The sequence below is a fragment of the Perca fluviatilis genome, chromosome 18 (genome assembly GCF_010015445.1).
Source record: "Perca fluviatilis chromosome 18, GENO_Pfluv_1.0, whole genome shotgun sequence".
NCBI classification, from domain to species: domain Eukaryota; kingdom Metazoa; phylum Chordata; class Actinopteri; order Perciformes; family Percidae; genus Perca; species Perca fluviatilis.
This window is the reverse complement of record NC_053129.1, coordinates 2,533,451-2,547,871: the sequence shown is the minus strand read 5'-3', so window position 1 is coordinate 2,547,871 and position 14,421 is coordinate 2,533,451. Positions and strand designations below refer to the sequence as shown.

General features: G+C 39.2%; 1 protein-coding gene across 1 annotated transcript; it reads right to left on the bottom strand.

The window, feature by feature from the left end:
• Positions 1 to 4,967: 4,967 nt before the first annotated feature.
• ndufaf4 (NADH:ubiquinone oxidoreductase complex assembly factor 4) lies at positions 4,968 to 8,585 on the bottom strand. The gene is made up of 3 exons (XM_039782816.1): positions 8,411 to 8,585; positions 8,122 to 8,219; positions 4,968 to 6,237 (listed from the first exon to the last, which is right to left on the bottom strand). The coding sequence occupies exons 1-3, from the start codon at positions 8,544 to 8,546 to the stop codon at positions 5,932 to 5,934; spliced, it is 540 nt and encodes a 179-aa protein (XP_039638750.1). The 5' UTR covers positions 8,547 to 8,585; the 3' UTR covers positions 4,968 to 5,931.
• Positions 8,586 to 14,421: the final 5,836 nt, after the last annotated feature.

Sequence of the window (14,421 nt, the reverse complement as noted above, 5' to 3'; positions counted from 1 at the left end):
TGTGTGTGTGTGTGTGTGGTAAGTGGGCAGAAGAGAGAGAGAGAAAGAGGAAGCAGACGTGTTGTAGATGCAACCGGAGCAGAGTTAGTGGTTATTCATGTTCTAACCTAACGTGCGCCCTGGAGGTAACGAGTCTCCCCTGGTTTTCTGATCACAGTCGGAAACGAAGCGATCAGGAAAGGTGAACACACTGAACATTTTAACAGCTGATTAACGTGCGCTTGTTGCCCCGTGTGCGCTGATGCGCTCATCTGTTGACATTTCCGAATGCCTTCCTACAGTTGCTTAACAAAAGCGGGCTTTCCACACAAACAAACGTAGCCTACATGTGTCATTAGTATGAGGAAAAAATGAGATTTTAACTGTGTCGGGCTCGGGTCGGGCTCGGACACAAATTTCTTAATACCTGTCGGGCTCGGGCCGGGTTTCGGCCTCGGACAGAAAAATTCGGCCCGATCCTGACTCTACTGCAGAGATCTGAGAAGCAGTTAACCATAGTCCTCACAAATCCATCGGAGGTTAGAACGCCAACACAAAGACAGAGGAAGGGGACGGACATCCGGCCGAAAATGAGAGGCAGAATTTCCGTCGGCACCGGAGCAATTCTGGAAGTGGAACGTCATCGAACTTTATTAGTCCCCAGAGGGGCGATTGGCTTTGCAGCAGTGAACAACATACAACAAATAGCACAAAAAAATAAATAATTAAAAAGCCATATTTACCAAGCGTGGTTGGTTGAGTTGATATTACCTTATCCAAAGGTTCCTGTATTCCTGCTTTCCCCTGTCTAATTAACTTGCAATTCTAACGTTGGAGGAGCACTGGATGAGCTAGGCTTTTTACCAAGCTTTTCAATTCAGAAAAATAGGGTCTGTGTTTGTCACATTTGTTCAACATAAATTACAACAGTTAATATGTCATTTGGGAAAATTTTTAACTTTGGTGTTGTTTTAAACTACATTTTTCCAAGGGCCAGAATATTTCTAAGCAGACACTCCATATACCTAATATGCCTATTCTTGTTTGAAATGTTCACTTTCTTGCTGAATTAATGCTATATATATATTTCTTTTTTTTTTTACATGTATTAGTATGAGCAAACTCCTAAAAACATGAAAACTCCATAATGATAACTGGCTCTTTAATAGAGAAAGATCTCAGACTAGGAGGCAGTTCACTGAGGAGTCATGGTTAAAGTCTGTGATTATGGAAACATTGTTGTAATATGCAGCGAAAAGTTGACGTGGAAAAGCCCAGCTTTAACGATGAATGGACGGATAAGCAGGCTATGCACTCGTCATGTATGCCTCATTTGCAATGAAACAATGTTGTTTCAAAATAATACAACCAGCATCATCATCAAGAATGAAAAACGCAAACATAATGGTTGCGTCATTCACATGCATATTAAGTAGCCACGTGCATCTGTTTTGGTCTTAATACATCCATAGATTTACTGCTCCAGCAGAGAGGATGGTTCCCTCAGCCAGCAGTTAAGTTCATAAGAATTTGTCCAAATTTCAAGATTGCCGGCAAACTGAGAAACAGTTAGACTACAAACCGACAGCTTTTGTTTTAGCTTGTTTGCCATTTGCAGAGTAGAGCAGTGTTTGCATAAAACAGCGCAGTGGACAAGAGTGGACTGAGCAGACTGAAATATCACTTTCTACATGTTTATGCAGGTCTACACAGGTGAGTGAGATAAGTATTGACTTTTTACTCATGAAGGTTTTATTGTAGCCTCCTTCCAGTAACGAGACTAGCGTGAGTTCATCTGCCCCAGCGGCCGTTGGTAATCCTCTCTGTATCGTTCCCAGTCAGGTGCTGGGAACCATTTATCAGCTGTTTTTTTTTACCTGATAAGGATCCCTTTAATCAGTTGTGACCATGATGTGCTGAGCACAACCCTGTAAATGGTTTGATGTAAACTATGAAAGGGAAAATTTCAGCTAAATATGTTTGCTGGCAGGCCGGATATGGCCCACTGTTTGCCTACCACTTAGTGGAATCCGTAGTGGAGTCTGAGCTCGAGTTCTCAGTCTTTGTTAGCTACTGACTTCATTTTCTTTCTTTATCCAAAAGCCGGTCCAAATGATCTACTGGGCATGTGCTGTTGGAACCCAATGTCTGTGTTAGCCTGTAAAAGACAGATGGACACAAAACCTTCCCTCTGAAGAATGCTATCATAAATTATTATTATATACCTTGTAAGTAGGGTTGGGCATCGTTTTGATAGAACAATTCTGATTCCAATTCCTACTTTTGATTCCGGTTCTTTGAGGGGTGGAGTTGAAATGGGTCTGTGATGGCCTAAGCCACACAGGTTAAACAGCCAGCAATGGTAATATGGTACACAATTTCACCCCATGCTTTTTAGTACACATTAATTTATTGTGCAGTCAGACACACTCCAAACTTATACTTACATTGTAAGGTTTTTGTTATATTCATCATTCTTTTCTGTCTTTGTTACCATGCTGGTGGGGAGGTCCTTCCTGGTGCAGAAAAGGCGTGGCCAAGGGTGAAGGACTGTTATATACTATGGCCTGCCAATTAGGCCGTACCATCAGATGTCATGCTGGAGGGGGGATTTAGGTTGGGTTTATTTGTATTAGTTGCAATTATTTCCATTTTGGTTTACCCCTGTGTGTTATTTGGTTTGGCCAAGTTTGTGTGTGTATATATATATATGTTCCCTTTTTGTCTTATGTGTCAGTTTTGTTGAGTTCACATCTATGTCGCTATTTTTGGTTTAAGTTATATTGAGTTGACCTATTTTAGAGGCCTAGATTTTAAGTTCTTGGTTTATATTGTTTTATGCATTTTTTTGGTAAATAAAAACCCACTTTTTCAATAGCCTCCTGTTTTACTGCTTGGTCCTTGACAGGGTCACTTGCTTATTTCACAGGTAGTGGATAAGAGGAAAATTGTATTTTTATTCAATGGTGATTTACAGTTTTACCGGGTTTTTCAACATCAATAAGGCCACACTACTGCTCCATGGCTGCAACACAACAGTTAGTTACTTGTGTTAAATTTGGAACAAATGATCGTATTCTAATCCAAATTTTTTTTTTTTAAAGATTCCAAGTTGGAACTGGTTCTCGATGCCCAATCTAGGCTACAGGTGCTCCATGGTTAGGCTCATAGCCATGTACTCATTCTGTACTTGGCAAACACCCAAATATTAAAATGGATTGGATCACAAACCTCTGTAGCAACAAGACAAATTAATAACTGATAAAACAAACATGCTTCAAACAAAGAATCTTTTACATATCATCTTGAAATAAAAGGCTATGTATTATGCTATATTGTTTTTGCTCGACAGATGTTACGATTATCATGTCAGCGATTCAATTCAATCATACATTTTATCTATTAAAGCCATGTAGGATATTTAATTCATAGCTTTTCAAGCTTCAAAAACCAAACATTCTGCAGTGCTCTAATACTAAATAAATTGGATACATAAAACTACAGCACTGAGCACATGGCACTTCCTGAATGTGCAAAACAGAATATGACAGAATATGTAAACAGAAATGTTGTTAGGCCGACATTAAATTGTAAACATTAATAATCGATTATGAGCCTGCCGATTATTGATGCAGCATCGTCCATGTCCACAATTCAATCCATCAATTTCATTTCAACACCTCTAGTCTACAGTCTTCTACACCACTGGTTCTCAAGCTTATTTCAATAATGTTCCCCCTTTGAACAGTTTTTTTTACTAAACAACAGCCTTGTACCTGGAAAACATTTAAATGCTGATGGAACAAGACGACAAAATCTTAAAAAAAATAAAAAGGACAAGGGGGTAGGAGAGGGTTTTTGTTCTTGTTCAATTTGTGTTTAACTGTTCTGTGCACCACCGGTCTGCTACTACCGGTCACACATTGTGACATTAGTTTTGTATGTTTGAAGGTGCCAATAAAAAAGTTGATCACAAAAAACTCGACGGTAGAAAGAAGGAAGTCGAAAATAGTAATAAAAACGTCGAAAAAAAAACAAAAGAAAGAAGGAAAGGCAACACTGGGGCGACAAAAGTGACAAAAAATTCAAATAAGCGACAAACTTTGAAAAAAAAAACGACAAACTTTGAGAAAAAAAAAATTAGACAATAGAAGTAACTACAGCCTTGGAACTGAAAAACATTTTGCAAAAAAATGTCACGTACCCCCTGCAGTCCTCCAGAGTAACCCTAGGGGGACACGTACCCCCTGCAGTCCTCCAGAGTAACCCTAGGGGGACACGTACCCCCTGCAGTCCTCCAGAGTAACCCTAGGGGGACACGTACCCCCTGCAGTCCTCCAGAGTAACCCTAGGGGGACACGTCCATAGACGGTATATAAGAATGGACCAGCAGACCCCGTGTCTCTGTACGAGACCAGTGAAGGATATCAGAAGTCTCTTTCCCGGTGCTGGCTGAGCGTTACTGAGCAGCCTCCAACTGAGCTTGAAGACGTAGATGTGACGTGAGCAACCTGTCTGAAAGTGTGAAGTCTTCTGGTAGCTGTGCCGAGAGAAATCTCAATCATTCCCAATCAGTAACGCTCAGCCAGCACTGGAAAAGTGACTTCTAATATCCTTCACTGGTCTCCGTCCAGAGACACTGGGTCTGGTTGTCCATTCTTATATATACACTGTCTATGGAAATAACACACACCATAAAGCTGACTGATTAACATGGTAGCTCCTTTGTTTGATCTGCTTACAAAGAGAAATGTAAAAACTATTTGTAGTTTAAGAGGAAGTTATGTGCTGGAAGAATTTATATTCCGACCAATCGTTATGCTAAGCTAGGCTCCAGCACAGACATGAGATTTCCTTCTCTCAGTCTCGGAAGGAAAGCTCAAGCGAGGAACCAGGGTTCCAAAAGTCTCATCAGAAATTGTGCATGAATACTTTTGTATTGTACTAGAAGAATCTTCGAAAGGATTATAAAGACACAATGATAACGATTAAATATTTGTACTTCTTTATTAATTTGATTATTTTCATTTGCTATATATTAATCTCTACAAACAGATATCTGCATCTGAAGGCAACGGGACAAGATTTTGGTATTGGAAGTGTTCTAGTTTGGGCTTGGAGCCCGAGTAGTAGTGACCAATCACGTTTGAGCGGGCTTTGGTTGCATGCAGGTAAACAGTCCACATGGAGAGCAAAGGAGGCGGAATGCATTTGCCGAAATGCAATCTGGGAACCCATCAGCTAGGATTTGACTTTTTTTAATATGCAGATATCTGTTTATAGAGACATCGTCTCTCAATTTCAACTAGGGGTGGGAAATATATCAATATTATATCGACAATGATACGTGAGGCTAGGTATCGTCTTACATTTTGGATATCGTGATGTAACAAGTGTTGCCTTTCCCTGGTTTTAAAGGCTGCTTTACAGTAAAGTGATGTATATTCTGAACTTACCAGACCTACTAGCTGTTGTTATTTACCTTTACCGCTTAGTCATTGTATCCACGTTATTGGTGATTATTTATCAAAACTCTCATTGTGTTAATATTTTGTGAAAGCACCAATAGTCAACCCTACATTATCGACATTGATGCGCTTGGTCAAAAATATTGTGATATTTGATATATGATCCATAAGGCCCAGCTGTAGACTTTAACTTGGCCCGGGTATCTGCTGGCTGCACCGGAACACCAGAAATATTGACCGTTTCCCCCCCACAGGCTGAATCATCATTTGACCGATAGCTGACGGGTTCCAAGATTGGCTATATATCAGTAAAACCTAAGACACATCCCATGAGTCCATCTACATATCTAGAAACCCCACATTGGGTCCAGACCCCAGGCTCGAGAAACTTGAGGGACTCTCCCAATGCGATGCATTTATGTACATAAATAAGTGGAGGGAGTCATATTTTGTTGACTGTCTACCATTCTCCTACAGTGCAGTCCTACGAAGCCTTGATCTGCTTGGCATTTTCAGACTTGGGTGGTATGATCTGAACCTGGAAGGGGATGAAGAACTCTAGAAGAGCTTTTGTGTCCTTCAAGTCCAGAGAATATTCCTGAGCGATCTTATGCGGCGTCCATGTCTGGGGCTGACGGCGGTGGCTGCTCAGGGCCTTCAGAGCCTCAGCGATGGTCAGCTTGCCTTTAGGAACGTCTGTGAGCTCCACCAGGCCGTAAACGTCCCCCGGTAAACGGAACCTCAGCGGCCGCCGCTCCGCTGCTTTATCCGCCGCCACTTCCTTTGGTGCCTGTGAGAAGATTAAGCAGAAGGAAATGAGCCTAAAATACGGTTTTGCAAAATACACACAACATTTAATCAAACCACACTGCTATTTGTAATTACATTTTAGATTTCAGATAGCAACTTTTCGTTAGCATGCTAGCTGTATCAATTTTCGAGGCCATAATGTCAAATGAGCGAGTTTTTAAAGCTTGTTATGGAGTGTTGTCCGCAAATGGCCAAAATACATTTAAACGTTAAAGTACATCTTTTATTAACAAACGTGAGGGCCCCTATTTTTTTACAGTCTATGGGGGGGTCCTGATGTTTATACTATAAGGACTGACTTCATGTCACCACATTTACTTCCAACATGAATTCACTTTCTATCATCCAATCATTGAATACGAGTAGCCGCCTAGGCCAAATTGAATACTTCATTTGCACATACATTATTACTGGTACTGAACTTGCACCTACATGCATACTTCTCACACACACACACACACACACACACACACACACACACACACACACACACACACACACACACACACACACACACACAAAAAAAAAAAATTATAATTTATTGTCTGTCAATGGAATCATACCGTGATGAAATCATATATTGATATCGTGATATACAATTACGTTGTCTAAACTGATAATAACAAGAACATGCTAACTCAATTCTCTTAGAAAATTTGTTATGAAACATTTTGAGGGATTATCATTTAAAGAATTACAGATTTGTTTTAACACTATTTTTGTGTTGTTTATAGCGGGAATAAAGATTTATTTTTTCTCTATAATGTCACTTGAAACCATTTACCACATTGATGATTATTTATCTAAAATCTCATTGTGTTAATATTTTGTGAAAGCACCAGTTGTCAACTCTACAATATCGTTGCAATATCGATAGCGATGTATTTGGAAAACAAAATCTAATTTTCTCCATATCGCCCAGCTCTATACTTCACATGTACTCATGTACAGTATGTGCAAGTTAAGTATTCAATTTTGGCCTAAGCAGCTTCTCATAACTGAACGTTAGCCTGCGAACAACCTCTTTGATCAGGGGTCTTCTTCCCTTTATTTGAAACAGCCAGCTCTATGCAGAGTAACAGCAGTGTGACTGAGCTTCTGCTATTATCGATATTATTGAGTATTGTGATTTTTCTTTTCCTTCTTTGACAAACACAAAAGTTGAATAATACACTTATAGAGAAAAGATGTCATGAGATATTTCTAAAAATTGATAGTTGAACTATGAACATCACGTCAGTCGGACGTTTATTTACTTTGTAAAGAAGAACATAAGATGGATTTTCTGCTTTCCGTCTGTTTTGCAGGAAACGGGTATGATGTAGTCGCCATCAGCAGTACCGTATACAGAAATATTTAGGTAAATAAAAAAAATATTTTTAAGAATTGTCATAAAAACAAAATCCCCATATATACGATTTTTTCCCACCCCTATCATTCATCATTAGAGCCATTCAAAGAGACAGAGTCACCCAGCCTGAACTAGATAACAAAAACCAAACAATACACAAATGGAAATTTCATATCCATAAGGAAACATTTTTTACTCTTTAAATCACTTCAGAATTGAATTTCAGAAATATTGTTTAGTCTATCAAAATGATTAATAATGAGAAGTATTTATATAGCTGGTGTACTGCAAGATTGTTTCAAGGAAATACATTCATTTCACCTTTTTTTGTATTATATTTTCTATATTTCGTAATGTTTTCTGTCTTTTTTTACCTTCTTTTTTGATATGTTTTGTAAGTACGATGCCGAATTGTCTAAACACTGTATAACATATTTGTAAAGTTTGCAAATAATAATAATAATAATAATAATAATAATAATAATAATAATAATCCAGCGTCCCCGGCCTGACCTCTGCTGCTGCAGGGTCTGTAGACTCCACATACACGGCCCGGAGCAGGGTCAGCAGAGGCTCGTTCCTCCGGTTCACGGTCTCCGCGGTCTCCGCGGCTGAAACACACAACATGCTCGTTACATTCCATTCCATTCCATTCCATTCCATTCCATTCCATGTCATTTAGCTGACGCTTTTATCCAAAGCGACTTCCAACAGGGAAACTTCATCCCACAGCTTAAATCGTTCAGTTACGTCAGAGGCTGTCCCTAACAGAATACAGAATATATATTTGATAAAAGCTAACCTTCAGAGCTGGCGGCGGAGGGCGGGAGGCCGGTCTCGTGTCGGGGTGCTACTCGCGGCTTCTCCTTGGAGATTTCTCGGTGTACCCGGTTTTCTAGGTTGAAATTTCTGAACATACGTGCAACTCGTGCCCCCATGTTTGATATGGTACGCCAAGGACCGCTACCAATAAAGTTTATTCAAACTGTCGACGGTGAGCGAGCAGGTCCAGTTCCCACTGGAAAGGCGAACACAGAGCTGAGCAGCGACACCGTGTGGTCGGAATAGTCTATTATTTCTCCATTCCAAAAACTTCAGTTAGTATAGTCTATTTATCTATTATTGAAACATATTTAGACAGGGGAAGAAAACAAAGAGTATGGTAATACAAAATAACAAATATGGTAAAACAAAATAAAATACTCAGAAAATCAAAACGTTATGATACTAAGTCAAAACATGCAAATCACAAGTCATCATGAATTGTAAATTTGAGGAAATTAGTCACATATATATGAGAAGAGACATATATGTTTTGAGATAGTAGGCCTAACTAGTAAGTATTTAGGCCAAATTATATATATACATTCTAAGTAAAACTTAGGAGATAGTTATGTTTCTACCTGCTATTTCATCATTTGAATTGGTTTATCTATCTATCTGTCTGTCTGTGTGTGTGTCTATCTATCTATCTATCAATCTATCGCTCTATCTATCTATCGATCTATGTATCTATCTATGTATCTATCTATTGATCTATCTATCAATCGCTCTATCTATCTATCTATCTATCTATCTATCTATCTATCTATCTATCTATCTATCTATCTATCTATCTATCTATCTGTCTATCTGTGGAACAGAGGATTCTTCTTTCTTCTAGTTTAACCCTTGTTTTGTCTTCCCATCGACCATCAACTTGTCTTCCTTCCAGGTCAAAATTGAAAATTAACTTTTTTTGGGGCCTTTTCAGACGCTTTTGTCGCTTTTTTTCTATGCTTTTTTAAAATTCACGGTCAATAAACCTAATTTAAATGACATTACAACTAAATTTGGAGTTTAAAAAAAGAAGAAATGATGAATTATGTTTGACTAATAGTTGACATCAGCGGATGTTGAGTGGATCACAGACTGGTTTATGTCAAAGTTAAGTCAGGAGACTGTTTAAAACCAGTTCAAACTGTTTTTTTTTTTCAAATGCTATAAAATTGAATAAAACACCCCAAATTCAATGGAAGAAATCATTCATTTCACCTGCGAAGAATGTTGTATGGGTTCCATACAACGTACATGCATGTTATTTTTGAAAGAATCCCATATTTCTGATATAAATAAACTTTGAAAATGGGTCAAACCCGAGGGTTAAAAGGAGATGAGCCGACAAATGGCCAGCAGATGGCAGCATCATACACTCTAACATAGTGCCCTAAAGATAGGGCTAATATAGGTACTACTCTAACATAGTGCCCTATATCTAAATAAAGGGTACTAGTCTAACACATGTAAGCCTCCTGTTGTCCTCAGGTCTAATGGACCTTTTTCACGGCAGACATGTTGACATGTCATAACAGGAAAATCACAGGTGTATTTAAAACCATTACTGATGGCTGCATTCCACTTAGGAGAGACCCTGGTATTAAACCATTACTGATGGCTGCATTCCACTTAGGAGAGACCCTGGTATTAAACCATTACTGATGGCTGCATTCCACTTAGGAGAGACCCTGGTATTAAACCATTACTGATGGCTGCATTCCACTTAGGAGAGGTCCTGGTATTAAACCATTAATGATGGCTGCATTCCACTTAGGAGAGGTCCTGGTATTAAACCATTACTGATGGCTGCATTCCACTTAGGAGAGGTCCTGGTATTAAACCATTACTGATGGCTGCATTCCACTTAGGAGAGGTCCTGGTATTAAACCATTAATGATGGCTGCATTCCACTTAGGAGAGACCCTGGTATTAAACCATTACTGATGGCTGCATTCCACTTAGGAGAGGTCCTGGTATTAAACCATTAATGATGGCTGCATTCCACTTAGGAGAGACCCTGGTATTAAACCATTACTGATGGCTGCATTCCACTTAGGAGAGGTCCTGGTATTAAACCATTACTGATGGCTGCATTCCACTTAGGAGAGACCCTGGTATTAAACCATTACTGATGGCTGCATTCCACTTAGGAGAGACCCTGGTATTAAACCATTACTGATGGCTGCATTCCACTTAGGAGAGGTCCTGGTATTAAACCATTACTGATGGCTGCATTCCACTTAGGAGAGGTCCTGGTATTAAACCATTACTGATGGCTGCATTCCACTTAGGAGAGGTCCTGGTATTAAACCATTAATGATGGCTGCATTCCACTTAGGAGAGACCCTGGTATTAAACCATTAATGATGGCTGCATTCCACTTAGGAGAGGTCCTGGTATTAAACCATTACTGATGGCTGCATTCCACTTAGGAGAGACCCTGGTATTGTGCATCACCCGCTGAAATATCTTACTGGGACACTTGATGGAACTGAGCCATCGTTAAGGTTATCAATTTCAGCTGTGCTTTTCCTGCTATGACAAGTCAACATGTCTGCTGTGAAAACTTCCATTTGACCCATTTTTAAAAAAAGTTTCCATATCACAATTTTGGGTTTCTTTCCACCAAATTGTCAAAGAAACTAACGTGGATGGTTCCATACAACCATTACTCTTCACAGGTAAAATAAATGATCAGTTCAGTACTTTTATTGAATTTGGGTGTTTTATTTAATTTTATAGCATTTGAAGAAAAACAATGACAAAAGAACGTTGAAAAAAGTGACAAAAATGTTGGAACAAGCTTCACACGCTGGGTAGGAAAAATCAATAAAAACAGAAAACAAAATCGCTGAAAAAAGTTCACTTTTTGCCAGGTTTTTTGTCACCTTTTTCCGAACCTGGCAAAAATTCGCTGAAACAAATTGACAAAAATGTTAAATAGTGACAACAAACGTGGAAGAAAATCAACAAAAACATCAGGAAAAGTGACAAGTGTCGAACAAGAACAACAAAAGGTTGAAAAAGTTTTCATTTCAAATTTAGACCCAGAATTTAACGAAAAGTTGCGTGGTCGACGGGAAGAAAAACCAAGGGTTAAAAGGAGATGATTGGATGAATGGCCAGCAGACGGCAGCATCGTACATCCTGACTCCTCATCACCCTGAGGGCCACGTCTCATCAGGGCCGCTTTCAAATGCAAAGCCAACGTCTGCCTGTTTGTCACGGTGACATCTCATTTGTTAGTGAGAAGTTAATAAATCCGTTTTCACTTCCATCCCCCGAGTGTTCTGACCGGGCCAGGCAGAGAGACAGAGGTCACTTTTTATATAAGGGAAGCCATATGGAGCACATCTGGAAGCCATTCTCTGCTCAGTCACAACACAACAGCCCCACAGCAGAAGAATGGAAAGAAATTCTTTTCATTTCACTCACTAACGGCTCCCGAGTTAAAGGAGCTGATGAGAGTCAATAAAAGGCCCGAGGATCTCAGCCAATGAGGATCTCAGGAACCCCGGAGCTGTGCATACACACAAAACACTGACCCAGAAGACACAACAGTGGCTCACACAAACCATTTTTCCTTAAAAAAAAGAAATAATAATAATAATCAAGTGCTGTGACAATGAATTTATTCGATTGATGATAAGATACAGTACTGGCCCCTGATGGGTTCTTTGCTTGGGAGAGTTTTTCAGGATTTCTACAGGTTTGACCATGTCAAATTTAAGACTTTTTAAGACCTTTTTAAGACCATTATGAATGAAATTTAAGACCTTTATCAAAAACAAAATCAGAAACATCGTCTGAAACAATTCCCTGATTTCCCGATTGGCATTATATTATAGGGCTGGTGTCTGGATTGGCTGCAATAGAAGTTGCATGTTGGTCTCATTTGTAGCGAATTATTAGCGAATTATATTTGGTCTAGTGACAGAAAGAACTACAACACCACGGGATTATTAAAACAAACATTCTACAGCGCTGAGGCAACATTTCAATGAGCATTAGAGCTCGCGTAGTATCGCATAGCCAGACCCTCCTCCACAGCACTGTACAAACAAGGTTAAAAGATTGTTTATAGATGATGAAACAATATTTCAGAGCCAGTATAGCTACTGAATGACTGATAACCATATCAGGTTATAGTAATCATACTATGGTGCCCAAAAAACGCTACAACTTCAAAGGAAACGCTGGTGATATTCTATATTTTTCCTATTTTCAACAAATGGAATGTGCAGATCTGAACCATCAATGAATGTATCTTCTAACCCGTGGTGGAATGTAACTAAGTACATTTACTCCAGTCCAAATGTTGAGGTACTTGTACTTTACTTGAGTCTTTTCTTTTCATGCCACTTTCTACTTCTACTCTGCTACATTTCAGAGAGAAATATTGTACTTTTTACTCCACTACATTCATCTGTTACAGCTTTAGTTACTAGTTACTTTACACATTAAGATTTCTGCACACAGAACACATGTAGTTTATAAAATCTGATGTTTGATTTTAAAGTAAACTAGCCGACAATATAATGGCTACAAGTCAGCGGACATGATTAGACCATTAAACACACAACTGTTTGGATCCTCTATACTTTCTACAATGGTTTCATACTTTAACTACATTTTCCTGATGATACTTACACACTTTTACTGCAGTAACATTTACAATGCAGGACTTTTACTGTAACAGAGTGTGGTGTGGTATTAGTACTTTTACTGCAGTAAAGGATCTGAATACTTCTTCCACCACTGCTACTAACAATATTGCATATGCATCACAGCCTGATGTATCATAAAAACACACCAGTGAGCCTCACTGTTGGCTGACATGTTCCTTCATCACCATGAATGACACACACACACACACACACACACACACACACACACACACACACACACACACACACACACACACACACACACACACACACACACAGAGATAGAAAAGAGGCATTCTTTACTTTATAGGCTATGTATTTGTGTTGTTACATTATCTGGGTCACATAACAGTGATTTACCCAAAAGATGTATCCTGGAATTCATTCAAAAGTTTAATTTGCTTAAAAAAGTAACAAATAAATACATACTTTTAAATTTGACTGTTAATCGCAATTATTTCCGAGACGATTAAAGGTGCACTATGAGTTCCTGCATGGTTTCATTTTTGTCTCAAATGGTAGTCTTCTCTCCTTGATCCGCTAGCTGCCTGCCTGTTGTATTTTGGCTGTGCACCAAAATACAACAAACCACGTTCCAGCCAATCACAGACAAGATGCTTGCGGGAAGGGGTGGGGGTTAGTGTATATTGGTGCACAGCCTGTGCCCCTAGTGTTTGTTTGACGTTTACGAGCCCTGTGTTGTCTCCCGAGACCGGGCTTTTTCACGGTGTGTTCCGGGGGCAGGCAGCTAGCGGATCAAGGAGAGATGACTATGATTTGATACAAAAATGAAACCATGCAGGAACTCATAGTGCACCTTTAATCGTACAGCAACATTTGGAATTGTTCCAGCTCTACGTATAACATACTGTAGAACTTTTACCCCCCATTTTGGAGTTCACACGTTCACTTGACACAACACACGATGAATGCATACTTATGCATGTAGTAATTTTATTTACAAATGGTAAAAAACAACCAAAAAAACACCATAAAAATATATCTTGCTTTCACATATATACATTTAAATGTATTTCCTATGAAGTGTGTAGACGGGACAGATGTCAGGTCCAGATGTGGCTGTGACTGGATCATAGTGGCTAAAGTGGAGGCCGGACCGGACCTCTGACCTTCACACAGACGCAGACTTCCAAAGCTCCACAGAAGCTTTTCACATCGGAGGGGGTCTGGTTGCATCAATTCCTATTTGGAATCAGTTGTTTGGTTTTCCTGAACACCCATTAGGTCAATCTTACAAGTATTTGGGCCACAGTTATAAAAAAATAAAATAATCAGAGTTTCAGGAATACACTCATAATATTCTGGGGGG

What these genes read in the sequence shown, in the direction of transcription:
- ndufaf4 (XM_039782816.1), bottom strand. Translation starts at nt 8,546, where the DNA reads ATGGGGGCACGAGTTGCACGTATGTTCAGAAATTTCAACCTAGAAAAC. An exon ending in CTCCGCCGCCAGCTCTGAAG is followed by an intron (nt 8,220 to 8,410) that starts GTTAGCTTTTAT and finishes TGTGTGTTTCAG; the next exon opens with CCGCGGAGACCGCGGAGACC. An exon ending in CAGACCCTGCAGCAGCAGAG is followed by an intron (nt 6,238 to 8,121) that starts GTCAGGCCGGGG and finishes ATCTTCTCACAG; the next exon opens with GCACCAAAGGAAGTGGCGGC.